General features: G+C 37.9%; 2 protein-coding genes across 7 annotated transcripts in view; one reads left to right on the plus strand and one right to left on the minus strand.

The window, feature by feature from the left end:
* The window catches only part of LOC121437825 (choline/ethanolaminephosphotransferase 1), a 40,879-nt gene extending 40,763 nt beyond the window's left edge, over positions 1-116 (minus strand). For both annotated transcript variants that reach the window (XM_041637880.1, XM_041637881.1), the window contains exon 1: positions 1-116. The gene's annotated coding sequence lies outside the window, so the exon portion shown is untranslated.
* LOC121437826 (DNA damage-regulated autophagy modulator protein 2) lies at positions 112-21,549 on the plus strand. Of its 5 annotated transcripts, XM_041637887.1 has the most exons (13): positions 112-247; positions 791-889; positions 1,145-1,266; positions 2,038-2,108; positions 3,154-3,222; positions 4,342-4,473; positions 9,371-9,515; positions 12,608-12,675; positions 14,215-14,354; positions 16,959-17,136; positions 17,898-17,980; positions 19,144-19,236; positions 19,740-21,549. In XM_041637887.1, exons 7-13 carry the CDS (start codon positions 9,385-9,387, stop codon positions 19,845-19,847), a joined length of 801 nt encoding a protein of 266 aa, XP_041493821.1. In that variant the 5' UTR covers positions 112-247; positions 791-889; positions 1,145-1,266; positions 2,038-2,108; positions 3,154-3,222; positions 4,342-4,473; positions 9,371-9,384; the 3' UTR covers positions 19,848-21,549. The 5 variants fall into 5 exon arrangements, with proteins under 5 accessions (XP_041493821.1, XP_041493817.1, XP_041493818.1 ...); XM_041637883.1 differs by lacking the exon at positions 3,154-3,222; XM_041637884.1 differs by lacking the exons at positions 1,145-1,266; positions 3,154-3,222.
* The last annotated feature ends 4,055 nt before the right edge of the window (positions 21,550-25,604 follow it).

The following is a 25,604-nucleotide window of genomic DNA, read 5'->3' on the forward strand; positions in this document are numbered from 1 at the left end:
CCCGACCCAACAAGCACAAGCCTAGAAATAGAAACTCCGAGCCCAGGCAACTGAGTGACGGATAGGCGGCAGCACGTTCACGACACTTTCACGATTGCCGTAAAGCGGTGGCTCGGCGAGGGCTGCTGCGCGTCTCCGAGCTGCTCGGGAGCGCGCCCCGGGGCTCCGCCCTGACTCCCGTAGCGGCCTGGGTCTGCATCCTGAGGCTGGAGCTGGCGGGTCCCGGACAGGAAAGGAAGACCTAGAGGTGGGTGGGGGAGAATGGCTGGCCTAGCCCCGAGCCGGGGTGTCTAGCTGGTGGCTGTGTCGAAAGATGACTCTCAAGGTTCAGGCGAGGGCGCCGCGCGAGCCCCCATCGCCGCGCGGGGCGCGCGCCTCACCTGGCCCCGTGAGAGCTTCACGGTGCACGGAACCCTTCTCGGGCCAGCTCCGGGAACCCACAGGTCGCGGTGGAGGACGACCAGGCTGAGGCCTCCGCGCCCCACTTTTTCTCTCTTTGGAACCTCTACCACCAGCGTGCCCCCAAGTGGTGCTTCGTGTCAAGCTTCGTGTCGCTTTTATTTGCCTTGTCCCAGGCACAGCTCAGCTCTTGTACTACCAGACTTGGGGGGGGGGGGGGCGAGTATAAGAGGGAGAAATAAAAAAAAGTATTAACAACACTCTGCTTTTGTTCAAGCAGCTAACGAAACCTTTGAGTGCCTTTTGTCATCCCTGAGCCCTTATTTCTAGCTGGTGGGGGCTGGGGAAGTTCGAAACTTGACCTTGGGTTTACACGGAGCTCTGTCTGCAGCCCTTGATTGTGATTCAGGGAGTGGCCCCCATCTGAAAGGAAATTACTAGTCCCAGGAATCCCGGCAGTCGCCATCCTTTGAACAACAGCGAAACAGGAGTAAGTTTTCCCAATTTTCATTTATAAAGAAGTACCCAAGTGCGACAAATTCAAAGTCTCATTCCTTGGCCGTGTAACTGGAGGCTTTAGGATTAGCCATTAGAAAATATTACATTTGTCAAGAGGCCATATTAGAGTTCAGGAAAGTTATGCTTTGTTTGGGACTTGATGGTCCTGTGTATCTCTGAAAACGAGCCCGGGCCCCCTGTTTGTTCACTTGGAACATCCAGAGTTTGCCTTTTTTATATTCTTTAGCTGTCGCCACTTAGATGGGACAACATAAAGAAGTTCATCTTATTACCAATGACTCTTTAATGTGAAAAATAATTTAACAGCATTTCTGATTCATGGATCTTCAAAGAAAGCAGAGAAGATGGGTGAGAGATGCAAAATGCTTCGTTAACATTTTAACTTCAAGTAATTTTAAAACTTTCTTTTTTGGTATTGGAAATTGAACTTAAGACCTCTTGTTTGCTTTGCGTGTCTTTAAAGGGATTCTTGACTGTTTCTTAAAATGTTTAACCTCTATAATTCTAATCTGCTTGGTCTGAAATTGCTCTCAGACTTTAGCTTATGGGGGTGAAGGCCATGGGCAATAGTAGTCTTCCTCACCCATCCTGTGCGTTTTAGTTTCTCAGTTGTCTCTGGCAGACTGTTACAGTATGTTAAGCCCTGCCTTGCCTCTAAACTGTCTATTTAAGCTGCTAGAATCTTAAAAGCCTACAAATACATCATACCTCGAAGAAATTTATGCCCAGCCATGTACTGGTAGTTACCACTACCAAATTTATAAATCATTATGGTATTTTATACTCATATTTCAAATGAGAATACTGTATCCAGAAATTAAGTTAAATTGCCTGAAATCCAGTAACTGGAAAGTCATAATTGTGGGAAAAAAAAAAAAACCACAGTGTGTTTAGGGGTTAGGGAAATATAAACAATAAGAAAATTGACTTCCTGCAATTAAAACATTTTCTTAATTATGTGAGTGAGATTAAAGATTTCAAGCATCAGCTCCATAAAGAAAGCATTTTGTTCATAATGCTGCATTCTAATGTTCAGGCCCCAGATACTGCTTATTGACTAAGAACTGTGCTACTTAAAACCATGTGGTTGAAATAATAACATATTTCCTTTGTACATAGATTTCAATATTTGCGAAAGAAACAAGCTTGTGCCATTCTGAAGACAGAAAATTTGGGAACTCATAAAATAGGTAATTTATCTTTCACATTGTAAAAAGGAACAAGTATTGACTGACCACTTATAGTAGTTCCTAACATCTGTTATCTGACTTAGTATTTTAGCAAACCTCACTGAAACAGCTGTTCTTTTAGACTGCTTAACAAATAATACTGGCACTTCAGGATGGCTCAGCATGTAAGATAATCGCCAGCAAGTCTGAAGACCTGAGTTCAATCCCTTTGACACACGTAATAGAAGGAGAAAACATTCCTAAACAGTCCTGAAATTTATTCTCTGGCCACTTGGCATGTACCCCCTTACACACACACACACACACACACACACACACACACACCGATACATAAATGTAGCTTTAAAGTATTTGACTACTTAAAAGCGACTACTCATTGCACCACCATTGTGTTAGTTCCTTCCCTTGTCACAGTAACTTTTACAATAACTATCTAGCATCGTCTGCTGAAACTTTTCCATGATAAGGAAACGTTCTGTACTTTTATTGTCTTGTTGCCAGCCACTAGACTGGCTCTGAGCATTTGGATTGTGATGAATGCAACAGAGGAACTGAAATTTGCAATTTTATTACATATTAGTTTAAATAGGTACATGTCCTTTTCTAGTACTGCATGCATAGTGCATTCTGTGCTCAAAATACCTCCACTTGTCACAGGAGAAGCTGCCTCAGATGAGTTTTGGGGCTTGCCCAATATCATATAGTTTTACTTTTTAAAAGGTGTTATATAGGGGAATAGTTAATTTGGAAATGCAGATTGAATGGTTTGTGGTGGAGGGGAGCAGTTCAACCAGAAATGGAGAATCTAAACAAGAGTGGGTACACTGGACAGTGAGCAGAAGGATGGAAGAAGGCATAAGTGACTTACAGAATAGAATTGTCATTATTTAGGGATAACGTGAGGATTTTGAAGAGAGCCTTCTCTGCATGAGTGACTGTGAAGTCCTAAGAATCTAAGAAATGATAATGCTGCTTATTGAAATAAAAAATACAAGACCAGCTACTAGAGTTAAGATGATTTGATGTTCGTTTTTTGTTCATTCAGGCAGTATTAAGTGATGATGGATGATCCCTGTTCTTGCAATTGGTGAAGTGAATCGCTCATTCACTTCAGGTACCTTCCTAAACCTTTATACTATAGAAGTAAAGAACTAGAGAAGCGCAAGTTAGGTGCTTACTTGTCACGCAGAGAGATTGGCACAGGTTGTGTTTAGAAGACAGCTTTTCTGCTGTGTGTGTACATGTTTCTGTGTGTGCTGGTGCACATGCATGCATGTGGTTGTTGAGGACAGAGGACAATCTCAGCTGTCATACACCTTTTTAAAGAGAAAATGTCTCACTGGCCTGGAATGTGCCTTGTAGGTTAGGCTGACTAGTGAGCCCCAGGAATCCTGTCTTTTCCTCCTCTAAGCTATGCCCCACCTGGCTTTTATTTACATGGGTTTTGGCTTAAACTGAACTGTCTTTCCAGCCCTCTGCTGTGTTTTGAATATTAAGAAGGTTCTAAAAGAAGAAAAAAAACGACAGTAGAATAGGAAGGAAGCTATTCTACTAATAGTGGGATGAGCAAACTGTTTTGAGCATACCTTTTACCCAAACATCTAAAGTCTGAATAAATTATATTTTTTTAAATGCAAAGCACATTTTCTATGAAAGAAAACGGAATTCTTCAACCAGGCATCACCAGCCAGAACTTGGAGATAAGACAGCAGGAGGGCTTTAAGTTCAAAGTACCTTAGACAGTAGTGTACTCAAGGCCAGCCAGAACTAAATGCCAAAACATTATGTTAACCAACCACACTTCCCAAATCAAGAAAAGGGAAATCCTCCAGGCTGAAAAATCAAACAAGAACCAAAGCAAGAGAGATAAACTAGCTGTTACCTTCTTTGGAAGCATTTGACTTCTAACAGAAAAAGAACAGTGAAGGGCAGGGAATAAAATTCTGTTTCCTACTGGGACAGGAATGGAGGATTCCCAGTTGGATCTCCTGGTGACACAATCCTCACAGCATCTTTACAGTTTATGAAATGGTATTGAGATCAGTGAGTAATATTTTCGTAAGATAGAGTGCAAATATTTCCTCTTAATTACATGACTCACGTCCTCGGAACTGCCTCCTCTCAAGTTCAGCCAGGATCTCTCTCCACACACTCTGAATGGAAGGCCAGAAAAATCTCTCCCTCTCGGCAGAGAGAGACCACTGAAGTTTGTCTGTTTTCTCCACACGTCTAGGCAGAGGAATAAAGATACCATCTGAGAAGTGGAAACTGTGTGACGCCTACCATCATTCATTCCAGGTTCCAGCCCACAGTCTACATGGTCTGAAAAACTAGAAGCCAAGGCATTAACTCAAATTTGGCCCAGGTTAGTAACAAGTCCAAGTGCTTAGCAAACTCAAGGACAAACTCTCCGTGAATACTCCATTATTAATTTATCTTCCCCCCCTTCTCTCTCTCTCTCTCTCTCTCTCTCTCTCTCTCTCTCTCTCTCTCTCTGTGTGTGTGTGTGTACACATGCATGTTCCTTCCTGTTCTGCTATATCATGGTGCATATTTGAAGTTCAAAGAAAAACTTATAACAGTTCTCTCCTTCTGCCACATGCATTCTGGGACTCAAACTCAACATTAAATTCCTTAGAACTGGTCTTTAAAAACGTTTTCCACTCATAACTCTTTCTCATCAGGGAAATTTTTACATTCTGTTGGGTATATAGATACATGAGCTAGGTAAGCAAATCAAACATTAATAATAAAGTCATAAAGAAATTTATTTTCAAACAGTTCTTTGGTATACATATAGTTTTACCATTCAAATGCTAATGTGACAAATTAACTTGTTTAGTTTTACATTAAATATTTGTACGAAATAGTTGACACTCTAGTGCTGTGTTTCTCAACTTGTGAGTCTCACCCTCTGTGGTGTCAAACAGCCGTTTCACAGGGGCGGCCTAAGAACATCAGAAAACTCAGATATTTGCATTATGATTCATAACAGCAGCGAAATTACAGTGAAGAAGTAGCAACAAAAATAATTTTATGGTTGGGGATCGCCCCAAAATGAGGAACTGTATGAAAGAGCTGAAGCATGAGGAAGGGTGAGAAGCACTGCTCTAGGGCAGAGGACACCCTCTGTGTTTGTGGGAACGGGTAGATTTGATTTTATCCTACTTACACTTGTTTAGGTATTACAGGGTGGCAGAAGTCCACTTAGGGCCGTTTCATTCGCTAGCAATTTTTTCCTAGTCCCAAACTGAAATCATTTAATGACTTTTGGTTTGTTTGTTTTGGCTCAGATCTGTTAATCTGAAATTTTTAAAATCAAATATTCTAACACATTTCAATCAAGATGTACTAACCAGATGCTACACACTGAGGAATGACAGAAAAGTATGAAAGTATTTGTTTTCTGTAATTAAACCATTATGCTTTTTAAAGAACAGAAAACTTTGTACTTATAGTAAACCCTGATCACTAGCGCACAGTAGCTTTGAATCAGAGCAATCTGTACCTTGTGGGATCAGAGCTGAAGCTGAGTGGAACTTGTGCAATGCAAGCCCAGGCAAAAACCCAGGTATTTCTGGGTTCGTTACCCTGCTGAATTTGGATTACTGCTCGATTGTTGTTTGTTCAGATAACCTTTTCCTGTTACCAGAGTTTTCATGATGCGTAGTTTAAAGATCTAGAGTTTAGAATGCTTTCAGATTTAAGATCACACAAATACAAGCTCATGGTTGGAAGCCATAAAACACATGAAAGGGATCTTGCAGGGTACTTCAGTTTGTAGAGCACCCAACATGCAGGGAACCCTGGGTTAGATTCTGGGTACTGCGTGATGGCACATGCCTATAATTCTGGCACCTAAGTGATGGAGACAAGATGATCATGGGTTCATAAGCCTTCTTGACTACATAGGGAGTTCTTAGCCAGTCTAGGATAAAAAAAAAAAAAAAAAAAAAAAAAGCAGGTCTTTCTCCTTTTGGAGTTTTATAGTTAATATTGCTTTCTCGTTTTATAGGGAGGTCTATGATCAATTTTTAGTTATTGATTTGAAGAAGTATAGTGTATGGTTTATTATTTCATACATAGGTTTGTCCAGTACCTTTTGTGTACATGATAGCCTTTGCTTGATTATATTGCCTTTTATCATTTACTAAATAAAGATTAGTTGACTTTGTCTAACAAAAGAGAGAGAGCCCGGGAAGGGGAGGTGGGAGAAAGAGAGACAAAGAAAGACAAATAACTATTTCAAAAAAATTATTGGAGATGATATGCTGTCACATTGGTTTCTAAAAGATCAAACTCTTAAGAAAAGCACCTGTAAGACTTGATAAAACTAACAAATAATAGAACTGGATTCCTACAGACTTGAGAGAAAAACTATTGGAAACAGGAATTAAAGTAGCAAGTAAGAGCTGACTAAGTAAATGTACCCATCAGAGTCATTCTCTCACAAACCTACTGTGGAAAATGCACACATAGGATGTTAGCAGGGAAATGCTAAGAAAAATTAATAGATAAATGACAATATTGACAGAACATTAAGGACTGCCAGGAAAGGGAAACTATCTTTGAGATTATGACAGTTTAGAAAGGAAATCACTTGAATCAAGTTTATACTGGTAGCTTTTTGGAATAAAGGAAAAGAAACTTGCTTAGCAATGTAAATATACTTATTTTGCAACTAGTCATATGATTGAAGCAGATGACAAGTGGCAAGTGTCTGAGATTTCATTATTGGGAAAGTCAGTCTGAGACAAGGAAGTAGAAGATTGTGGAGCCTTATTCAAACTTAAGGAAATTGAGTTGGTATTTACAAAGTTGATGGGAAATACTAAGAACAATTACTTTTAATTTTAATGTATTTAACTTTTAACAAATTTCTAAAAATTTAAGTAAATGAAGATATAATTTACATTCTTGACTTGCTTTTGCAAAAGATCTTCAGTCTAGAGTTTAAAAAGAAAATGGCATGTAGTATGTATTTAAGTAATTTTTTAAACCCTTCGTATAGGAACTGGAAATATAATAGTGTCTAAAACTGTTTCTTGTTCTCCTAAAACTGAAATTAACTGAGAAAAAGCAAACAAAATGTTAGTGTTTAGTGTGATCCATGTCCTTGTTGGTACAGGCTGCTGCTGGAAACAGCAAGGACTTTGAGTTGAAGCTAGACTTGAAAAACGTGTAGAGGTTAGAGCTGGAGAGATGACTAAGCAATTCAGAGCACTGGCTTCTCTTCCAGAGAAGAGGGTTTAGTTTCAATTCCCAGCACCCATATAGCAGCTTACAACCATCTAACTGTAACCCCAGCTCCAGGGAATCCAACATACACAGACATATCTGCAGACAGAAGACTCAAACATAGAATAATAAATAATAAAAATGTGTAGAAGAGGTGTGGGAGTGATGATAGCCTCAGGTAGGCAGTGTGCTCCTCTGTGGTGTGCCTGCAGGCGCTGAGCCCAGGCTTTCTATGGTTGTATTCTGCTGACATGCCAGGTCACTGAGCACCCTGGGGCCCAGGTGGCTCATTTTTGTGCCATCCATGGACATATTACTCACAGGCAGGTCCAGCAAGTAGTTCTCTCTGGGTGAGGAAGTAAAGAAAGGTTTCTTGAAATAGCAGAGCAGCTGTATCTCAGTCATGGTGGGAACTCTGCTGTCATGCAAATATTCCTCCACTTCCCCTTTACCATCAACTTAGCCTTTTGCAAGCTTTCTCCCTATCAACTTCCCAGTCCAGGCTACTGTAGATCACAGTGGAAGCCCTGGTGCTTGCCAGATTTACCAGCAGCATGCCTTCCTTGTCATTCTGTTTCTGGCTGCCATGCTCCACTCATTGGTCTTGATAAAGGAAACCTGAACTGTGATCAGGGGTAGCCCTATGCTGGTCTTGTCACCCTGGAATTCCTGCATTTTTGCATTGTGAAGCCCTACATCCTTTGCTGTTTGTCTTCTCTCTACTATCCATAGTCACAGGTCAAACTCTAGACTATCTTCTTGAGAAGCTGATATGGCTCAGTTGATAGATGACTCATCTAGTATACCTGAAGCCCCGGGTTTAGTCCTTAGGACCTCGTCACCCAGATGTGGTGTGGTATACACTTAGAATCCCAATAATGAGGTAGCCAGCCTGGAATGCTTGAGACCTGTGTCAGAGAGAGAGAGAGAGGCACACCGACACATATGTAGGCAGGTCGGCTGAGACAGATGTCGGAGAGTCACTGACCTCTAGATTTCAAAGATTTAGTTTCAACTTGGATGACAAAAGAAAAAAAAAACATGTTTGGCTCCAAACACCACATTTCTTGTTTACAATGAGGGCCTGGATGAGAGGGATGAGGTCCAGAAAACCTAACCAGGGAAACTATGGGTCTGCTGCAGAATGTACCACAAACTGGCAATCCCCATCTGTCCACTGTAGCTCAAGAGCCTCTCTCCCCATCTAGGTGTCTTCTGTCCTGCATTTATGCTGTGGATTACAGGCATCCTCCGTCACTTCTGTTCACCTGATTTGTCTCTTTTGGAATTTGAACTGGAACTGCATTACAGAGGCATGATTGATTAATGTATGAGAATCCTAATCCTCTCATCATGCCTCAGTCTTTCCTTCTAAGGTTGGCTAGAGGCTACACTGCCCAGCCAACTCATCAGTATATAAGACATTTGCCAGTCTAGAGATTACAGAGATTTCAGTAACTTTCTTTTCACTAGGAAACAAAAGATCACATTCACTGATTTGACCAATTGTAGATTGAGAATATAAGGAGCGGGGGACCGGGGTGGGAGCCCAGCTGTATTATAGATGTAAGGATATTTTTATTATCTGAATAATACATTGTAACAACTATCTTATCAATATACATTATTATAATATAGACATGCCCTAAAGTGTATAGGGTATATGTAGGCTGTAGGCAAATCCTCTGTGTTTTAGATGAAGGACTTGAGCATTTTTGTAGTTTGGTATCAGTGAGGTACTGATGATGCAGAAGGGTAGCTTTATACTTAACAGCATCACAGGGTCCAGTTAGAAAATTACTCTAGGAATCTGGTGAAAGATGATAGTGGTTTATGTAGAGTTGTAGCAGTGACGATGGAGAGAGAAGGTAGACTGCGAAGAAATAATTGAAGAATCAGGATTGACACTGAAGTGGCATGAGGGGAGACTTGTAGGGCAAGAGTCCAGGTGTGGGGAGGGCGTGGCTAACAGCGAATAGAAAAGCTCATCCGTTACTGTTTCTCATTTGTCTCTTTTGCTGCAGACAACCTCTTTGAAATGTGGTGGTTTCAGCAAGGCCTCAGTTTCCTGCCGTCAGCACTTGTAATTTGGACATTTGCTACCTTTATCTTCTCATACATCACTGCGATAACACTCCACCATGTTGATCCTGCATTGCCTTACATCAGGTAGGTGGAACCCTGGCCATCCTTCAGGACTGGGATTGGAACACAGTCTAGGTAAGTGCCCCAGCACCATGCTGCTTTCGTAGTCTACATTGAATCTTGCCTTTCAAGTTTCATTTGAAAATTCAAATTTTTATGCTGCCATTGTAGCAAAGGGGAACATAAAATAGAACTTGCATTTGGTTCTCTCCATGCAATGGAGAAATACGGGAACAGTAGGGTGAGTCAATTAATAAATTCTAATCTCTCAGCAAGTTGTCTTTTAAATATGTGCTTGAACTTGCCTCAGAAACTAGAATTATAATTACTTTCCTCTTAAAAGTTAAAAGATGTTGCAAACATAGTAATATTGGGAAAATAAAGTAGTACTGGCAAGTATTTATTGATTCGTTGTGGGACAAGGTAATGTTCTGAGTACTCTTCATGCCTTAGGGAGTCAAATTCTTATACCATTCATCCATGTGACGTAGAGAAATTTATCCTCATTTAAGAAGAGAGGCTCTGTAGTCATCCTCTGTTACTGTAATATATATATGAGAAAAACAGTTTAAGGAGAAAAGGGTTGCTTTGTCTCCCAGTTGCCTGGGCAAGGCAAATGTCATGGCAATAGTACATAGGGAACAAAAGCAAAAGCAAGCAGGAAGGAGGTCAGAGCTTTGTGATTCCCTTTAAGTGTGTTCATCCCGTGACCTAAAGACCTCTTACTGGGCCTTACGTCTTAAAGGGCCCACCAACTACTCATAATGCTTCCCTGGAGACTAAACGTTGAGCATATTTAATAGCTGATATATCAGAGAAGCAAAGTTCCTGGAAAGTATGTATTTGCTCAATGATATACAACTCAATTCAGTGATGGAACCAAGACTTGTACCTGTGGTTTTACTCCAGGGACTGTGTTCTTACTCTTCAAAACCTGCTGGTGAGATATTTCTGAAACAATAGGTTATCAATGTTATATTTTTGACATTTCAAAACTACTAACAATTTAATTATGGGTGTCGCATGTACTCTTCATAACCACTTTTAAATTTTATTCTTAAGAGTGTTTATTCTGAAATGTGTGTGTACCACATACATACTTGGTGCCAGCCAGGTAAGTGCTCCAAAGCCCTTGGAACTGGAGTTACAGAGGGTGGTAAGCAGCCATGTGAGTGCTGGAGACTGAGCCAGGTTCTTTGTCAGAACAGCCAGTTAACAGCTGTGCTGCCTTTTAGCACCCTCACCCATCTTTTTAAAATAGAGAAGCAGCAAGCAGTTATCGCAGCAGATTTAACAAGATGATGTTGCTATAAGCAGGAAGTCTCTACGGCTGGCTAACTCAATCATTAAAAATGCTTGCAGTTACAGAGGACCCACGTTTGGTTCCCAGTGCCCACATAGAATAGCTCTCAGCTGCCTGCCACTCCAGTTTCAGGGGACTTGATGCCTTCTTCTGGCCCATACAGGCACACACACACATAAAAATAAATTCAAAATGAGAAATTTTTTGAAAACTGAAGTGGAAGTTCCTTCTTCACTCCAGGAGTCCCCACTTGCCTTGGTAGCTTGCCTTCCAGAGTTTGTTTTATTGTTCATGTTTTAAAAAAATTCTTTCAGCCAGGCAGTGGTGGCGCACACCTTTAAACCCATCACTCAGAGGCAGAGGCAGAGGCAGAGAGGCAGAGAGGCAGAGGCAGAGGCAGGTGGATCTCTGTGAGTTTGAGGCCAACCTGATCTACAGAGCGAATTCCAGGACAGGCTCCAAAGCTACTGAGAAAGCCTGTCACAAAAAACCAAAAAAATTAATAAATAAAAAATAAAAAAAAATTCTTTCTCCCTTTTCTTCTTTTCCTTTTTTTTACTGGTAATATGTTTTTGTTTCGATTTTTTTTGTTGTTGTTGTTTTGCTTTTGTTTTTTTTGTTGATATTGTTTTTCTCTGTATTTTTCACTTTTAAAAGTATTAAGATGTTAACATGGCCCCTCTGGCTTTTAGAAATAAGCTGACACTAAAGACCCCATTGCATAACTTTACATACTGTATAAAATGTGTGGTATTGCTGGATAGATGAGAAAGTAAAAAGACTGATATAACTAGACATGTTTATGCATGCACAAAGAGATTGTGAGAAAAATAGTAATTATGAGTGTTTCTAAGATACTAAAGTTTAAAAATATTTTTATACGAAAAAGGTGCATTAAATAGGGAGAGAGGAAGAGCTGAAGGATTAAATGGGGTTGGGGTGGTGAAAATATCATCCCTAAGTACAGCTCAGCTGGCTCTTGTGTTTTTATCTAAATGATTCCACCTGGAATCCAGCTGAAGCCTTTGAAACATATCTTAGAGACTTTGAATCAATTGCTTTTTTTTAACCTTTGTCTGAATAGTACTTTTTATCCTGTGTTTGTTGCAATTGTTTTCATTTCCTCATTTATTTCTGATAGATAATCTTTCTAACACAGAAAACAGCAAACTTTAAAAAAATTATAAACAAGAAGGTTCATTTGAGCCATTAAAATGGTCAAGTTCTTATGCTTCCCGCCATGATGATAATACACTGAATCTCTGAACCTGTAAGCCAGCTCCAATTAAATCGTTTCCTTTTTAAGAGTTGTCATGGTCATTGTGTCTCTTCACAGCAGTAAAAGCCCCAACTATAAGACAATAACTGACGAATGGTGTTTAATTAGTATTTTTAATGATCGGTTAATAAACAGGTATTAATTGAAGTACAGGCAATCAACAGCAGATACAAAGAGACAAGAGCTATGAAAGGGCCAGTGCTGCTTACAGAACATTTCGGTGAAGCTGATAAATTGATATATTTATGTTCCTAATTTTGGATAATTGTAGAATGTACATTTAGCATATGGAAAGATAAGCTTTTTTTTTTTAAAAAAAATGGTTTCTACATGGAAATATACATCTATATGGAAATGAAAAAAATCTGAAATGATAGAAAAAGGGAAGGCAAATATTTATAAACTGAAATTATGTTCTCCTCATAAATATATGAGTCAAGTTCAGGAGCTTTTAAAGGATACAACGTTTTGAAATAGCCCTTGTTACATATGGTAGGATATTAGTGTATGAAGCCTTCATACTTTGTCTTTCAGTGATACTGGTACAGTACCTCCAGAAAGATGCCTCTTTGGAGTAATGCTAAATATTGCTGCCGTTTTAGGTAAGTAATGGAAGTAGGAGTGGTTTTAACACTCAAATGAATAGTCAAATTGTTGTTTTCTTCTTTAAAATTGTATCACTGCTTATTCTCTCATTATACTTGAGAATGTGTTACTACTAAATTATCGATTATATCTATGTTCCTAAAAAAGAAAGAAAACTTTTGGTTATATAGTAGTAAACCTTGCTGCCTAACAAGAAAAAAAAAATCACAGGTAGAAAAGCCTAATTATAGAAATACACTTTGAAGAAATATTTATATGGTTATTTGACTTCTTATCTAAACAGAGGTTCCAAACACAGCGAAACATCCCTCAGGGCCTTTTTTTTTATTTTTTTTTGATTTTTTTTGAGACAGAGTTTCTCTGTGTAACAGTTCTGACTCTTCTGGAGCTCGCTTTGTAGACCAGACCGGACTTGAACTCCCTGAGATCCACCTGTCTCTGCCTCTCAAGTGCTGGGATTAAAGGCGTGCGCCACCAGCAGCCAGTGAAGATTTCTTGAACATCTCATGTTAGATCAAGAACTGTGGGTAAAACTGAGCACAACTAAATTCTTTTGTGAAAAACAGTTTAAAAGTTTAAGAGTAGAGATGGAATTATGTTTTCACTTTTGATTAATATTCTAATGCCACTGTAGTGAATTATATTCAGGCTCTTTTGTGAGCCAGATTTTTGTTAATTTAGTAAAATATTTTATAATCAATATTGTCGTTTAAAATAATTTCATCTGTCAATTCAATACATATTTGTTTGTATAAGAAAAGAAATTAGCACTGGCAAGATGGCTCAGGAGATAAAGGTATTTGCTGCTGAACATGACGACTTCGAGTTTGATCTCCAGAACCTACTGGGTGGGTGGAAAGAACAGCTCTCAAAGGCTGTCTAGTGATTACACACACATACACATTAAATAAGTAAATGAAAGTAAAAGAATATTGAAAAAATAGAAGTTAGAAAAAATATATCTTTTCTCTTCATACTTTTCAGAAACGTATCTACAAAGCATGTATCTGCCATGTTTATTATACTCCTGAGTTGTTTGGTAATAACTCTGCAGTGGAAAGTTTGATTTGGCCCTTTCTTGAATCATGAGCATGCAAAGCAGGCTCTGTTTTCTTGTGTAATTGATGGCTGGAATGAGGAGGAAAGCCCTTTGTTCTACCTATGCACGTCCCATCTGCATTCTGCTGTTGACTTTGATGCTGATCCCAAAAATATTATGGGTTTAATATAATAAGAATATCATGAGGGAATTTTTCCAGAATACATCACACTTATTATCTAAGTTTTATACTAAGTAATTTTAGGCATGAGGCCCAGGGAAGGCAAAAGGCTTGTTCAGGCACCCAGAGATTCAAGTCGTTCTATACTGTGTCTATAGAAGTTCTTTAAAATCTACAGCTGTTTTTGTGTCCTTCTTTCAAGTTAATGTCCAAAGCACAATCTGTGATTCTGGATAGCAGTTCAGCTTTGTGAACTCTTCTCTGGCGTTTTCTTACCCTGGTTACTCATTACTTCATTGTTTTTCAAATTCCCAGGTCTTGCTACCATGTATGTTCGTTACAAACAAGTTTATGCACTTAATCCTGAAGAGAACCTTATCATCAAATTCAACAAAGTTGGCCTTGTACTTGGGATACTGAGTTGTTTAGGACTCTGTCTTGTGGCAAATTTCCAGGTATGTTTTTTTTAACAAAACCAAAAAAAAATTTGGGTGTTTTCCCAGAATGCTTGGGTGTCTTTGGTAAAATGAAAGGCTGAGCTCTTTACTCGCATGCTGCTCCTGCCTCTTCGCCTAACAGAATTAAGCTGTTTTAGAAGCAGCTACTTTCAGTATTAGAGGAATCCACATTTAGTAATCTAGACAAACAAATTCTTAGAACTGTTCGTCAGTACAATCATGATAGTTACGAGACAGACATCGTTATACTTCGCAGGAGGTCACCTCAAGATCAGACGGAACTGATGGGCCTTATGTATTGCAGATCTAAACTTGGTGTTTTGTTTTCTGCATTCACTCTCATTCAGGTCCCCGTGCCAGTCCTCTTGGCTTCGTCATTTTGAATCAGATTACTCTCTTTTGCTTATACCTCCTCCTTCAACTAGAGACACCTTGAACATTCTGACTTTTACTCCTGGCTTTTTTTCTGACCCCTTTATCCACAGACCTAGCATCACCCAAATATCCCCATGTTCCTCTTCTTCCTGATGTAAGGTTTGCCACTTAAAGTGGTGAACATTATCACCCACCTTTTATCACCCTTATAATTTCTTTTAGGAAGGGGGTGCTTGGAGGAGAGTTTAGCGTTATTTTGAATGATGACTTACTGATTTCCCTCTAAATATTTTTTAAATGCTCCTGCTTCTCGTTATTTTCATTTTTCCGTCCTTTCTTGCCAGTTCCCTTTGAAAGAATTGCTCATCTGTATTCACTCTTACATTACTCAATCTCCATTTAAAAAAAAAAAGTTTTCTGTTGTCTTGCTTAAAGCTCCAAAGAATTTACATTAAGAAAAAATAATTTAATAAACTCAGATATTTAATCTGATCCAAGGTCCACTCTAATCAGGTTCTCTAGCCTCATTTTTGTATCGCTGTGTTCTTAACGTTGCCACTGTATATCATGCTATCCCATTTTGTTGTTCCTTGAATAAAGCAGGTTTATTTAACTCCTTTACATAAGTATTTGACCTAAGTAAGTCTAGGCCTCAGTGTGGATCCCACTTTCCTAGGAAGTCGTTTTGTTGGATCCTACTGCAAATATTCTGGGTTTTCTCTTTGTATCCTCTAGTCTTGGAAAGCTCATCCTTTAAACTTCTTACTGGGGTCTAATTTCTTTTTCATTGGCAGTTGAAATAGTTCCCTATTTATTTGCTAGTATATTTCTCTTTAATTATTAGTGCAGTGGTTTTCGCGCCCCATCTGACTCCAGCACCTAGCACACTGCTTCGTGCATGCCAGCTCTCTTTAATTATTTCGGAACTTTTTGAGAAACCCTGAAGGTACTAAAAAGGTTGGGGGAAAGATCTTTTATCATTTGATAGCTTGTATTCAATGGGAAGCCCAATAATTATTAGAATGTTGTATTTGAAAATACAATTTCATATAAATTGAATGCCTTTGAACAGGGTGTATATAATATTCAGCTGAACCCTGTCCCTCCTGTTTTCTTAGTCATTATGCTCCCTCTGTGCCTTTTCTACCAAAGGAAGTACAAGCACAGCCAACTAAAAAACCCAAAAAACAGTGATTCAACCAAAATTTGATTTAAAATTTGATTGTAGAAATTTGATATTGACAATTGTCACTTTTAAACAGATGGAAAATACGATGTTAGAAATTGAATGTAAGTAAATAGGGGAAGACATTATAATTTATAATAATCCCTATGGAATAATCAGTACAAACTAATAATAATCCCTGTGGCATAATCAGTAACAAACTCGTGCCATGAAGGCCTTAAATTACATTTGAATTTAAACTCTCTTAGCCTGATATCCCTAGCTCTTTGCTTTTAACCTATTTGCTTTTTTCTATTATTACCATTTTATACCTTACTGTGGAATGCCTTTATTTCTGAAGTTTATTTTTGTGTACCTTCACTAGAATAGAATAAACTGGGAGGGCTGAGTGTCTTTTTCATTCATTTACATATTAATGACTTTTTTTTTAGAATAAATTGTGTATATTTAATTCTTAATTAAGGTAAAATACATTTATTTTGAAACACACATACACATATGACCCAGAAAAAAAATCCACTCTTCTGTTACTAATCAACTGCCTGTATAGATTGCTAAGGTTGCTGTGAAGAGTGGAAACGTATGGATTATATTTGTATTTAGTATGTATTATGTCCATTCTGTGTCCCTTTAATCTCTAGGCAGTCAGAGTTTAAAGGATTTTCATACAAATTATGTCAAATGGCTCAGCTCCATTGTGTCTAACATGAAAATGGAGTGGTATCTTAAAATCCCTACAGCCTCACCGGTCATATTAATGACTTTTAAAAATATTTGACACTTAATAGAACCTAATAAAAATGTTAAATAAGTTATAAAAAGAAAACATGGATACTTGTTGCCATTTTCATTGTTGGTAAGTAAAGTCATCAGGTTTCACTATAATCTTCCAGTACTTCGGGGAAGTGATTTTGGAATCCGCAGAGCTTCTCCACCCAGTGAACGCTCTATTGAATTATCTGGCTTGTGCTTTAAAAGGATATATTGTTGATGTGTCTGAGTTCCTCTGGTTGACTGACGAATTTTTTTCTGCTTCTCAGAAATCAACACTATTTGTTGTACATGTATGTGGAGCTGTGCTTGCCTTTAGTATGGGTTCATTGTACATGTTTGTTCAAACCATCCTTTCCTACCAAATGCAACCTAAAATCCACAGCAAACAAGTCTTCTGGATCAGACTCCTGTTGGTTATCTGGTGTGGAGTAAGTGCACTAAGCAGTATCCTTTGTTATAAAGTGTGGTTTACTGTTCAAAGAGAATAGGAGGACAGAACAAGGGAGTAAGATAGGTACAATGTAAGTACAAGTTTGTTAATTTTAATATTTTTAGATTATTTTATGTGGATGGGTGTTTTGCCTTCATATATGCATGCGCACCATGTGCATACCTAGTAGTCTCTAGTATCAGAAGAGCGTGTCAGATACTGTGGAGTTGAACATATGGATGGATGTTTGCGACATACTAATGTGGGTGCTGGGAGTCAAATCTTGGTCCTCTGCAAGAGCAACATGTGCTTTTAACTGGTGAGACAGTACTTACTCCGGCACCTCCACCCCGTCCATTTAAAGTCACTCTAAGCTAAAGAATGTTGTGCAGTTGTACATGAAATTCAGACTGAAATTAAGTAATTGACCAGGAACAAAAATATTGTTTGGTATAGTCATACTTGAGAGAAATCAAGGAAGAGTTAGTATGCTCACTACAGAAAATTATTCAGTGAAAATTTATGGTGGAGCTGCTAGTTTTTGATCAGAAAGGAAAGGCTATGATGATGTAAACTATTTTCTGAGGGCCCAGTGAGTAGATCTTTATTTTTAATACTGCCATGTGACACTAAATCTTTAAAGAAATAGGATTAGACCATAGCAACAAATGTGTCAGCTAGCCTTTAATGTGGTTTTTGTTTTGTTCTGTTTATGGTTAAGATTTACAAATTTAAACCTTCGGCCCTCTGAGATTCTTCCTTGACTTTTTTATAGTGCTGACTTGCTCATCAATTTTGTACAGTAGTGATTTTGGTGCTGATATAGTACAGAAACTACACTGGAACCCTGAGGACAAAGTAAGAGCTTAATATAAAATGTTAATATAAAATAATATAGAAAGTGTGTGTGTGTAATTTTTTTTAAGGATTAATTTTAAATTTATATTTATGTGTATCTGTATGTCATGTATGCATGGATGCCTGCATTGGATTCCTTGGAGCTATATTTCATGCAAATATGAACTGCCCAACATGGGAGCTGGGAACCAAACTTGGTTCCTCTGGAAGAGCAGCAAGCACTCTTAACTGTTGAGCCCTCTCAACACTATATCATATATGTTAAAGTTAGTGTACAAACTCTAAAATAAGATCTTACGAAAGTTTATAGTAAGTATTCTTGAAATTTTCCTAGTGTGAGTTTATGAGTTTTATAAAGATACAGGTACACTCATGTATACTCCTGCACACTCTGAATGTGCCTGTGTGTGTATGACGCGTACTCCTGAAAGCGAGAGGATAATCTTGGGTGTCATTCCTCGGGTGCTATCCAACTTGTTTTTTGGGACAGAATCTCTCACTGGCCTAGAGTTTGCTGATGTTGCCATGCTGTTTGGCTACCATGCTCCAGCAAGCTGCCTAGTTCCACCTCCCAGTTCTAGGGTCAGAAGCATGGACCATTACGCTGACTTTTTTGTGTGGTTCTGGAGAGAGAATGAAGATCCTCATGTTGGCACAACAAGCACTACCAACTGAGCATTTCCCCAGGCTCCCTCCATGTATACTTTTAAAGGATTTATAGTGTTGGAGGTCAAACAAGGGTCTTGTACAAACTAGGCACAACTTGTTTTCTTGTTTTTGAGGGGTATATTTTAATTTCACTCTCTGGTCTGGCTGACTATAAATTTGTGATCTTCCTTTAGCCTCCTAAGTGTAAGGATTGCATATATTGACTTATGAGTCTTATGGCTCAAGGGAAAGAAGTAACTCCTCAGTTGTACAGTGTGGACTCTGTTTTGTCTTGGTTACTGAGTGGAAACTAACATTTGTTCTCAGTGAAACTCAGACATCTAGCATGGTTTAGGAGGTGTATTCCAAATAGGTACTGCAGTTCTCAAAACTCAAAGGTTGATTATCGACGGAAGATTGGGCTATAAGAATTTGATGTTGCTTAATTTGAGAAATACTATAGAGTCTTTGAATGAAACATCACAGAACTGCCCTGCTTTCCCCCTTTGACTCAGGGTTATGTGCTTCACATGGTCACCACTGCAGCAGAATGGTCTATGTCATTTTCCTTCTTTGGATTTTTCCTGACTTACATTCGTGATTTCCAGGTAAGGAAATAGTTTCAATTTCATTCAGTAAGACTTCATGTGGAATGCCAGAATATTTCATTGGCAGATTCCCTGTCCTTTTTGAAAATTAGCTGTTTAAAACTTGGCTTGAAAGACAGTGATACATGAAGAGTAACTTGTGGTGAAATTATTTCTGGGTTCGAGGAAGTAGTGTATTGCAAGCAGATTTCAGCCTTGATAATGGAATTACAACGCATATCTGAAGAAATTTTTGATAGACTTCTATAATCTGTGTGCATTCACATAGGCCCAGGCCTAACACATAGTTTTACAAAACACTATGAAAGCAAAACAAGAAACTTACTGAGGCCAGAAAGTGATTTTCCCGTTTCTCTTGGTGCTCAGGATGATGATGCCTGTGGCAGTGATTTCTGTTCCCCATTAGATTAGTTTTTATCTCACTGCATGAGGGAGTCTTTGAAGCACAAAATGATACTGATAAGGACCAAACTTCTCTATATAATTTTTTTTTTCTGTTTCAGAAAATTACTTTACGGGTGGAAGCCAATTTACATGGATTAACCCTCTATGACACTGCTCCTTGTCCTGTTACCAATGAAAGAACACCACTGCTTTCCAGAGACTTTTAATGAAGGGGTAAAATACTTCTGTGATAATTATGATTCTCAGGGATTTGAGAAAGACGCAGAAAAGTTGCTTATTATACTCTGAAAATTTGAATCAGTTAATCAAGGCTGACAGTGACATTAATGAACGATAATAATCAAGAGATGTGTAATGAGCCAACTGATCAGTTTTCTTAAAGGATGTCATTTAGATTATCTAAAAATATTTATGCCTAGACTTTTTAATCTCAGAAAATAAAACCAAAGGATAATACCATAGTAGTGTTTGCTACTTTATTGAAGAAAAACAGATTGAAATACACCAACTTGTTTGTATCACTGGCCTTAAATATTTTGTAAGTCATTTTAAAACCATCTTTTGTTAGGAGCACTTTTATGAGAGACATTTTCTATGACCCATAATAATCAGCATTGATTAGCAGACATTTAGAATCAGGGTTTGAAACTGATTGTATTTAATTTATTAACACATTTCTTAGAGTGCTTAAAAATGTGTTATCATTGTTGTGGAATCCCCGCCTGGGAATAGGAGATGGCCTGAGTTCTTCTGAGTTCTAAGATGGCTTAAATTTTGCACAAAAAAAAAAAAAATCAGTGGATATTTATTTGATTCTGGATACATGAGTACTAACAGATCTATCATACATGCTTGCAATAATTTCATAGATCTGGTCTCTGAGATTATACTTTTAATAGTGAAAGAGATATTTGTTACAAGTATGCTACCATCTTGTTCTTTATAAAAGTAAAGGTTAACAACTGATGACAACCTGAATTTTATATGTGGGACCCACATAATGGAAAGAAAAGACTCCTACCAATTATTCTCTGACCTCCATATGTGTATGCACATGCACAATACATAAATGTGAAAATAGATAACAAATTATTGATGTTCCTAAATAAGATTGTAATGTCTGTAGACAAAAGTAGATAGGATTAATAACAAATAAAAGTTACTCTACACTACAGTTAGGAGCTTCTTTGCTTTTTATTTATAGAAAATTTCATTACTTGTAAAAGTAGTTTTGAGTAGATAATTAACCTTTTTACTGGAATTTGATCTTTTTAGAATATAGATCTGAAGAAGAGACCAAACTCCAAAATTAAAACCTAACTATAAAATAATAGTAATATTCGAACTTTTTTTCTCCTGTCATGCAAATGATTGTAAAGTTTTTACTTAGATTTCTCTATAGGTAAAGGACAGTTTCTAGATCCCCATTAAGATTAAAAGGGAGAAAATAGTTGACCTAGAAAATGCTTGTAGTCTATCTGGTTTGTAAAAAAATCACATGGTTTATATTTTTAGAAGAGATGGTACTGAGACCAGAAGAAAAGATGGTGAGGAAAAGTTTTTTTTTTTTTTTTTTTTTTTTGATTTTTCGAGACAGGGTTTCTCCGTAGCTTTTGGTTCCTGTCCTGGAACTAGCTCTTGTAGGAAAAGTTTTAAATGTATCAAGGAAACTGTTTATGTGGTGGAACTGTAGACTTCAATTATAAGTTGTTAAGTACAAAAATGAGTAACTATTTTTGAAGAAATTTCTTAGACTAATGGAGAAATGGAGTATTTGCCTGTGCCATGCAACAGTGAACAAGGGAGACATTTCAGTAAACATTGATTGATTGACCGTTGCTACTACTAGAACAAATTGCACACAAATCATGAAAAGCTATTAATAAAAAACCATACTGTAACCACACATGGAAAGTGTCTTTTCCTGTGGTATCTCTCTACTACCAAGTCAGTTTATGAAGTTTCCTTGGTATGTTGAGCCGGAGAGTGATGGAGTGAAAATTCGTGAGGGTAAATGTGGTAAATGTGGGGAAGGCAAAGAGAAAAACAGGCTTGTTAGCATTACCCTTAGAGAGACAGTTCAGGCAAGAAAGAAATTGTTCTAAGGTGAATTGTTACTAGTTTGATAGTATTTAAATTCTACTAGTTAACATTTACCCTTTGAAGTAACAAAGACTGAAAACATGAATAGGTTTAAAAAAGGAATTATGAACCAAGAGATGTGGGGTATTGTCCCCTAACCTTAAGGCTGAAGTGATGATAGGCAGTGGCTCTCTTCCTCAGTATATCATCCCTGCTAGTACTGCCAAATACAAGTATGGATTAACAGATAAGAAAGATATTTTTCTTTTATCCCCCCTTTTTTTGTTTGTGGGGGATTTCAGGTGTTTAGCTTTCCAATTAGGAAATCTTAAAGTAATAAACTTGGCAGGTATTGAGAGTGAAAACTCTTATTTCCTTTTTGTCTTAGATACACAAACTATATTCTGTAGCTACCTCAATTTTATGTAGGCATGGGATTGTACTATAGAAATGTTAATGTATTTTATATTTAGAATTTAAAAATCTGGGATTCTCTTTCCTTGTGTTTTGTGTCTGTTGAATATTGTTGGGAACACTGTAAAAGATGACAGAATCAAAAGGTAGAAGTAGCCTAAGCTGCTTTACTTTTTTAAAAAACTTTCTTATGTTATGTAATTGCATCATTTCTCCCTTCCCTTTCATCATTCCAGACCATGCCATATACCCTTCCATGCTTTCTTTCAAGTTCATGACCTCTTTTGCCCATTGTTTTATAAGCCCGAGTGTGTGCACTTGTAAATGTGTATGTGTGTGTGGATAGGTATAAATCTGTAAGTATAACTTGCTCTGTTTGTATAATATTATTTTTATGTGTCTTTTCAGGGCTGACCATTTGGTATTGGATAGCCAGTAAATGTGCTCTTCTCTAGGGAAGACCATTTTTCCCTTTCTCAGCAAATTTCCTTTTGATCAAACTTGATATTTAGTACATTAATATTTATAATAAGGCCTTGTATATTTCTGGAATAGTGTCATATAGATATTTCATCAATGTATAAATAGATACTTTTCTTATCTCTTCTACAGTGACCAGTACAGGCTTACTGCAAACTGAAAGGTCAGGAAATATTGCCTTATAAAGTACCATGGAACTTTTATCATGTACATTTTGCCTCTTTGCAGGATATCCTGGTTTATTATGAAGGACATAATATAGAGCAGAGCTAAAACAAAGAAAAAAAACCTGAGACTTTTTTGAGACAGAGTCTGTGTGTGTTCCAGCTTGTTCTTAACTCATGGTGTAGCCTAGGCTAGACTCAGACCCAGGGTTTCCTTAGTCTCCCAAGTGATAGGGTTATTGGCTTGTACTACCATGCTTGTCTGTTAAGGTTTTTTAAGCACCTGTTTCAAACCTAAGGCTTGTTAATTGACTTAAGAAGAAAAGAGAAAATGAAAACAAAAATGTCCTGAGGTACTTAAAGCTAAAGACACCAATGGAATACAAAGAAAACCCCCCAGGTATCCTAAATTTTGCAGTCATGATATAATGCACAGAGAAATCTCTTGTTTAGAAAACTGACAGGTCACCTGAAAACCACAAAGATTCCAGAGTCTCCCCAGTGCACAAAGAGAGCCCATAGGAATAAAATGGTAGTCATAGAAGCCCATAGTAGTCATCACGGAATAAGGTGAGTCCATCTCTAGCAGGAGGCCAACTCCTCTGCAACTGCAGTCAGATTGCTTCTGATCCCACACATTGAAGCCTGACAATGGAATTGGTCTTTTTTATACTTCTGTCATTTGTAGAAAATATCTGACACAACGTTTAAAAAAAAATGCAAGGCGTAAAAGAACAGAAAACATTGATCTAAAGAGGAATCTGAGTAGAAGCAAACTATTAGAGACTAATAACTGTGGTAAAATGTTGAGGGAAGTAAATATGAAGACTCAAAATTGTAGTAAAGACTTGGAAAATTCAAGTGCAGTTCTAGAACCGAATTCCACAGTTGGTAAGTTTTGTTTTACTAGTATGAGTCACTTGATGAAGTTTTGTATCATCTCACCTGGCATATAAATCATCCCCTTGTTCCTGAATCATATTGTATATTTTACCTTTAGTGGATGTCCTGTTTGTCAAATGCAAACCTTGTGATTGAGGTGCCCTTTCTTTACTGGATGTGGCTCAAAACCACAAGTGCAGTAGTGATATCAATTTAGATATGTTAAGGAAAAGCCACAAATTAAGTCCTTTATGTAACAACATGAATGTTCATGACTTAATGCAGAAAGAAAAAATGATATGGTGAGGTTAGTAGGAATAAGTCTAGTCACAATATTGTAAAAGAAATCTTGCTAGTTTTGCTTTTACTTCAGTAGCTAAAGTAAAAAGTAGACGAGGCTGTAAATTTGTGTACATACTATGTAACAGTATATATAAGGTTCAGAATTATTTTCAGATATCCAGTGGAGATCTTGGAATATATCCCTAAAAAATGAGAATAGTTACTAATTAAAAGGCAAAGGTGGCTTTTATTTTATTCTTTTGTGTTTTCCTTTATTTTAAACTTTTGTTTTCAAATAATTATGTACCCTGTAGAAAGTTGCCAAGCAGTGTAAAATCCCATTTACTTTTACCTAATTTTTTCCCAGTTGTAATTTTTTTAATTTATTAGATTTAAAAAAAAATACCAATCCAAATACCCATTTTCTTCCCTCCCATTTCCTCCAAATTCCCTCCCACTCCACCCCATCTAATCCTAAGAGAGGGTAAAGTGCTTTGCTTTGTGGCCGGTCCAAGGCCCTCCCTACCGTATCTAGGCTGAGCAAGGTATACATCCAAAGAGAATTGGATCCCCAAAAGCCAGAACATGCAGTAGAGATAAATTCCAGTGCCACTGCCAGTTGTCCCTTAGTCTGCCCCAGCCATACAACTGTCAACCACATTGAGAAAGACAAGTGTGGTCCTATACTTGTTCCTTCCTGGTCCAGCTGGAATTGGTGAGCTCCCATTAGCTCAGGTAAACTGTTTGAATGGATGAACCCTTTATGGTCTTGACTGCTTTGCTCATATTCTCATTCCTTCCACTCTTCAACTGGACGTTGGGAGCTCAGTCCAGTGCTCCAGTGTGGGTCTCTGCTTCTGTTTCCATCTGTTTTTGAATAAAGGTTCTATGGTGATATTTAAGATAATCATCAGTCTGACTACAGGGCAAGGCCATTTCAGGCACCCACTCCTTTATTGCTTAGGGTCTTAGCTGGGGTCATCCTTTTGGATTCCTAGGAATTTTTCTAGAGCCAGATTTCTTGCTAACCCTATAATGGCTCCCTCAATCAAGATATCTCTTTCTTTGCTCTCATATCTGTCCTTCCTTCATCTTGACTCTTCCATTCCTTCAAGTTCTCTTCACCTCTCTTTCTCCCCTACTCTTCCTCTTCTACCCTTCCTTCTACCCCGCACCTGATGCTCCCAATTTTGTCACGTGATCTTGTCTGTTTCCAGTTTCCAGGTGATTCTGTATACGTTTTTCTTTGGGTTCACCTTATTACTTAGGTTCTCTAGGATTATAAAATACAAGCTCAATGTCCTTTGTTTATAGTTAGTATCCACTTATGAATGAGTACATACCATATTCATTTGGGGGGTCTGGGTTACCTCACTCAGGATAGTGTTTTCTAATTCCATCAGTTTGCTTGCAAAATGCAAGATGTCATTGGTTTTATACTGTTGGGTAGTACTTTAATGTATAAATGTGTTACACTTTTCTCTATCTATTCTTCAGTTGAATGCTGACTGAGGTTTGTATTTGGATTTTACTCTTTCTATTGAGATTTGCAATTATCTACAATGATGCCAAACAGTGGTGGTGCACACCTTTAATCCCAGCACTCAGGAGGTAGAGGCAGGCAGATCTCTGTGAGTTTGAGGCCAACTTGGTCTACAA

Source organism: Microtus oregoni, unplaced genomic scaffold (assembly GCF_018167655.1).
Source record: "Microtus oregoni isolate MIOR12 unplaced genomic scaffold, Mior012 000054F_ref0000373, whole genome shotgun sequence".
Classification (NCBI taxonomy): Eukaryota; Metazoa; Chordata; class Mammalia; order Rodentia; family Cricetidae; genus Microtus; species Microtus oregoni.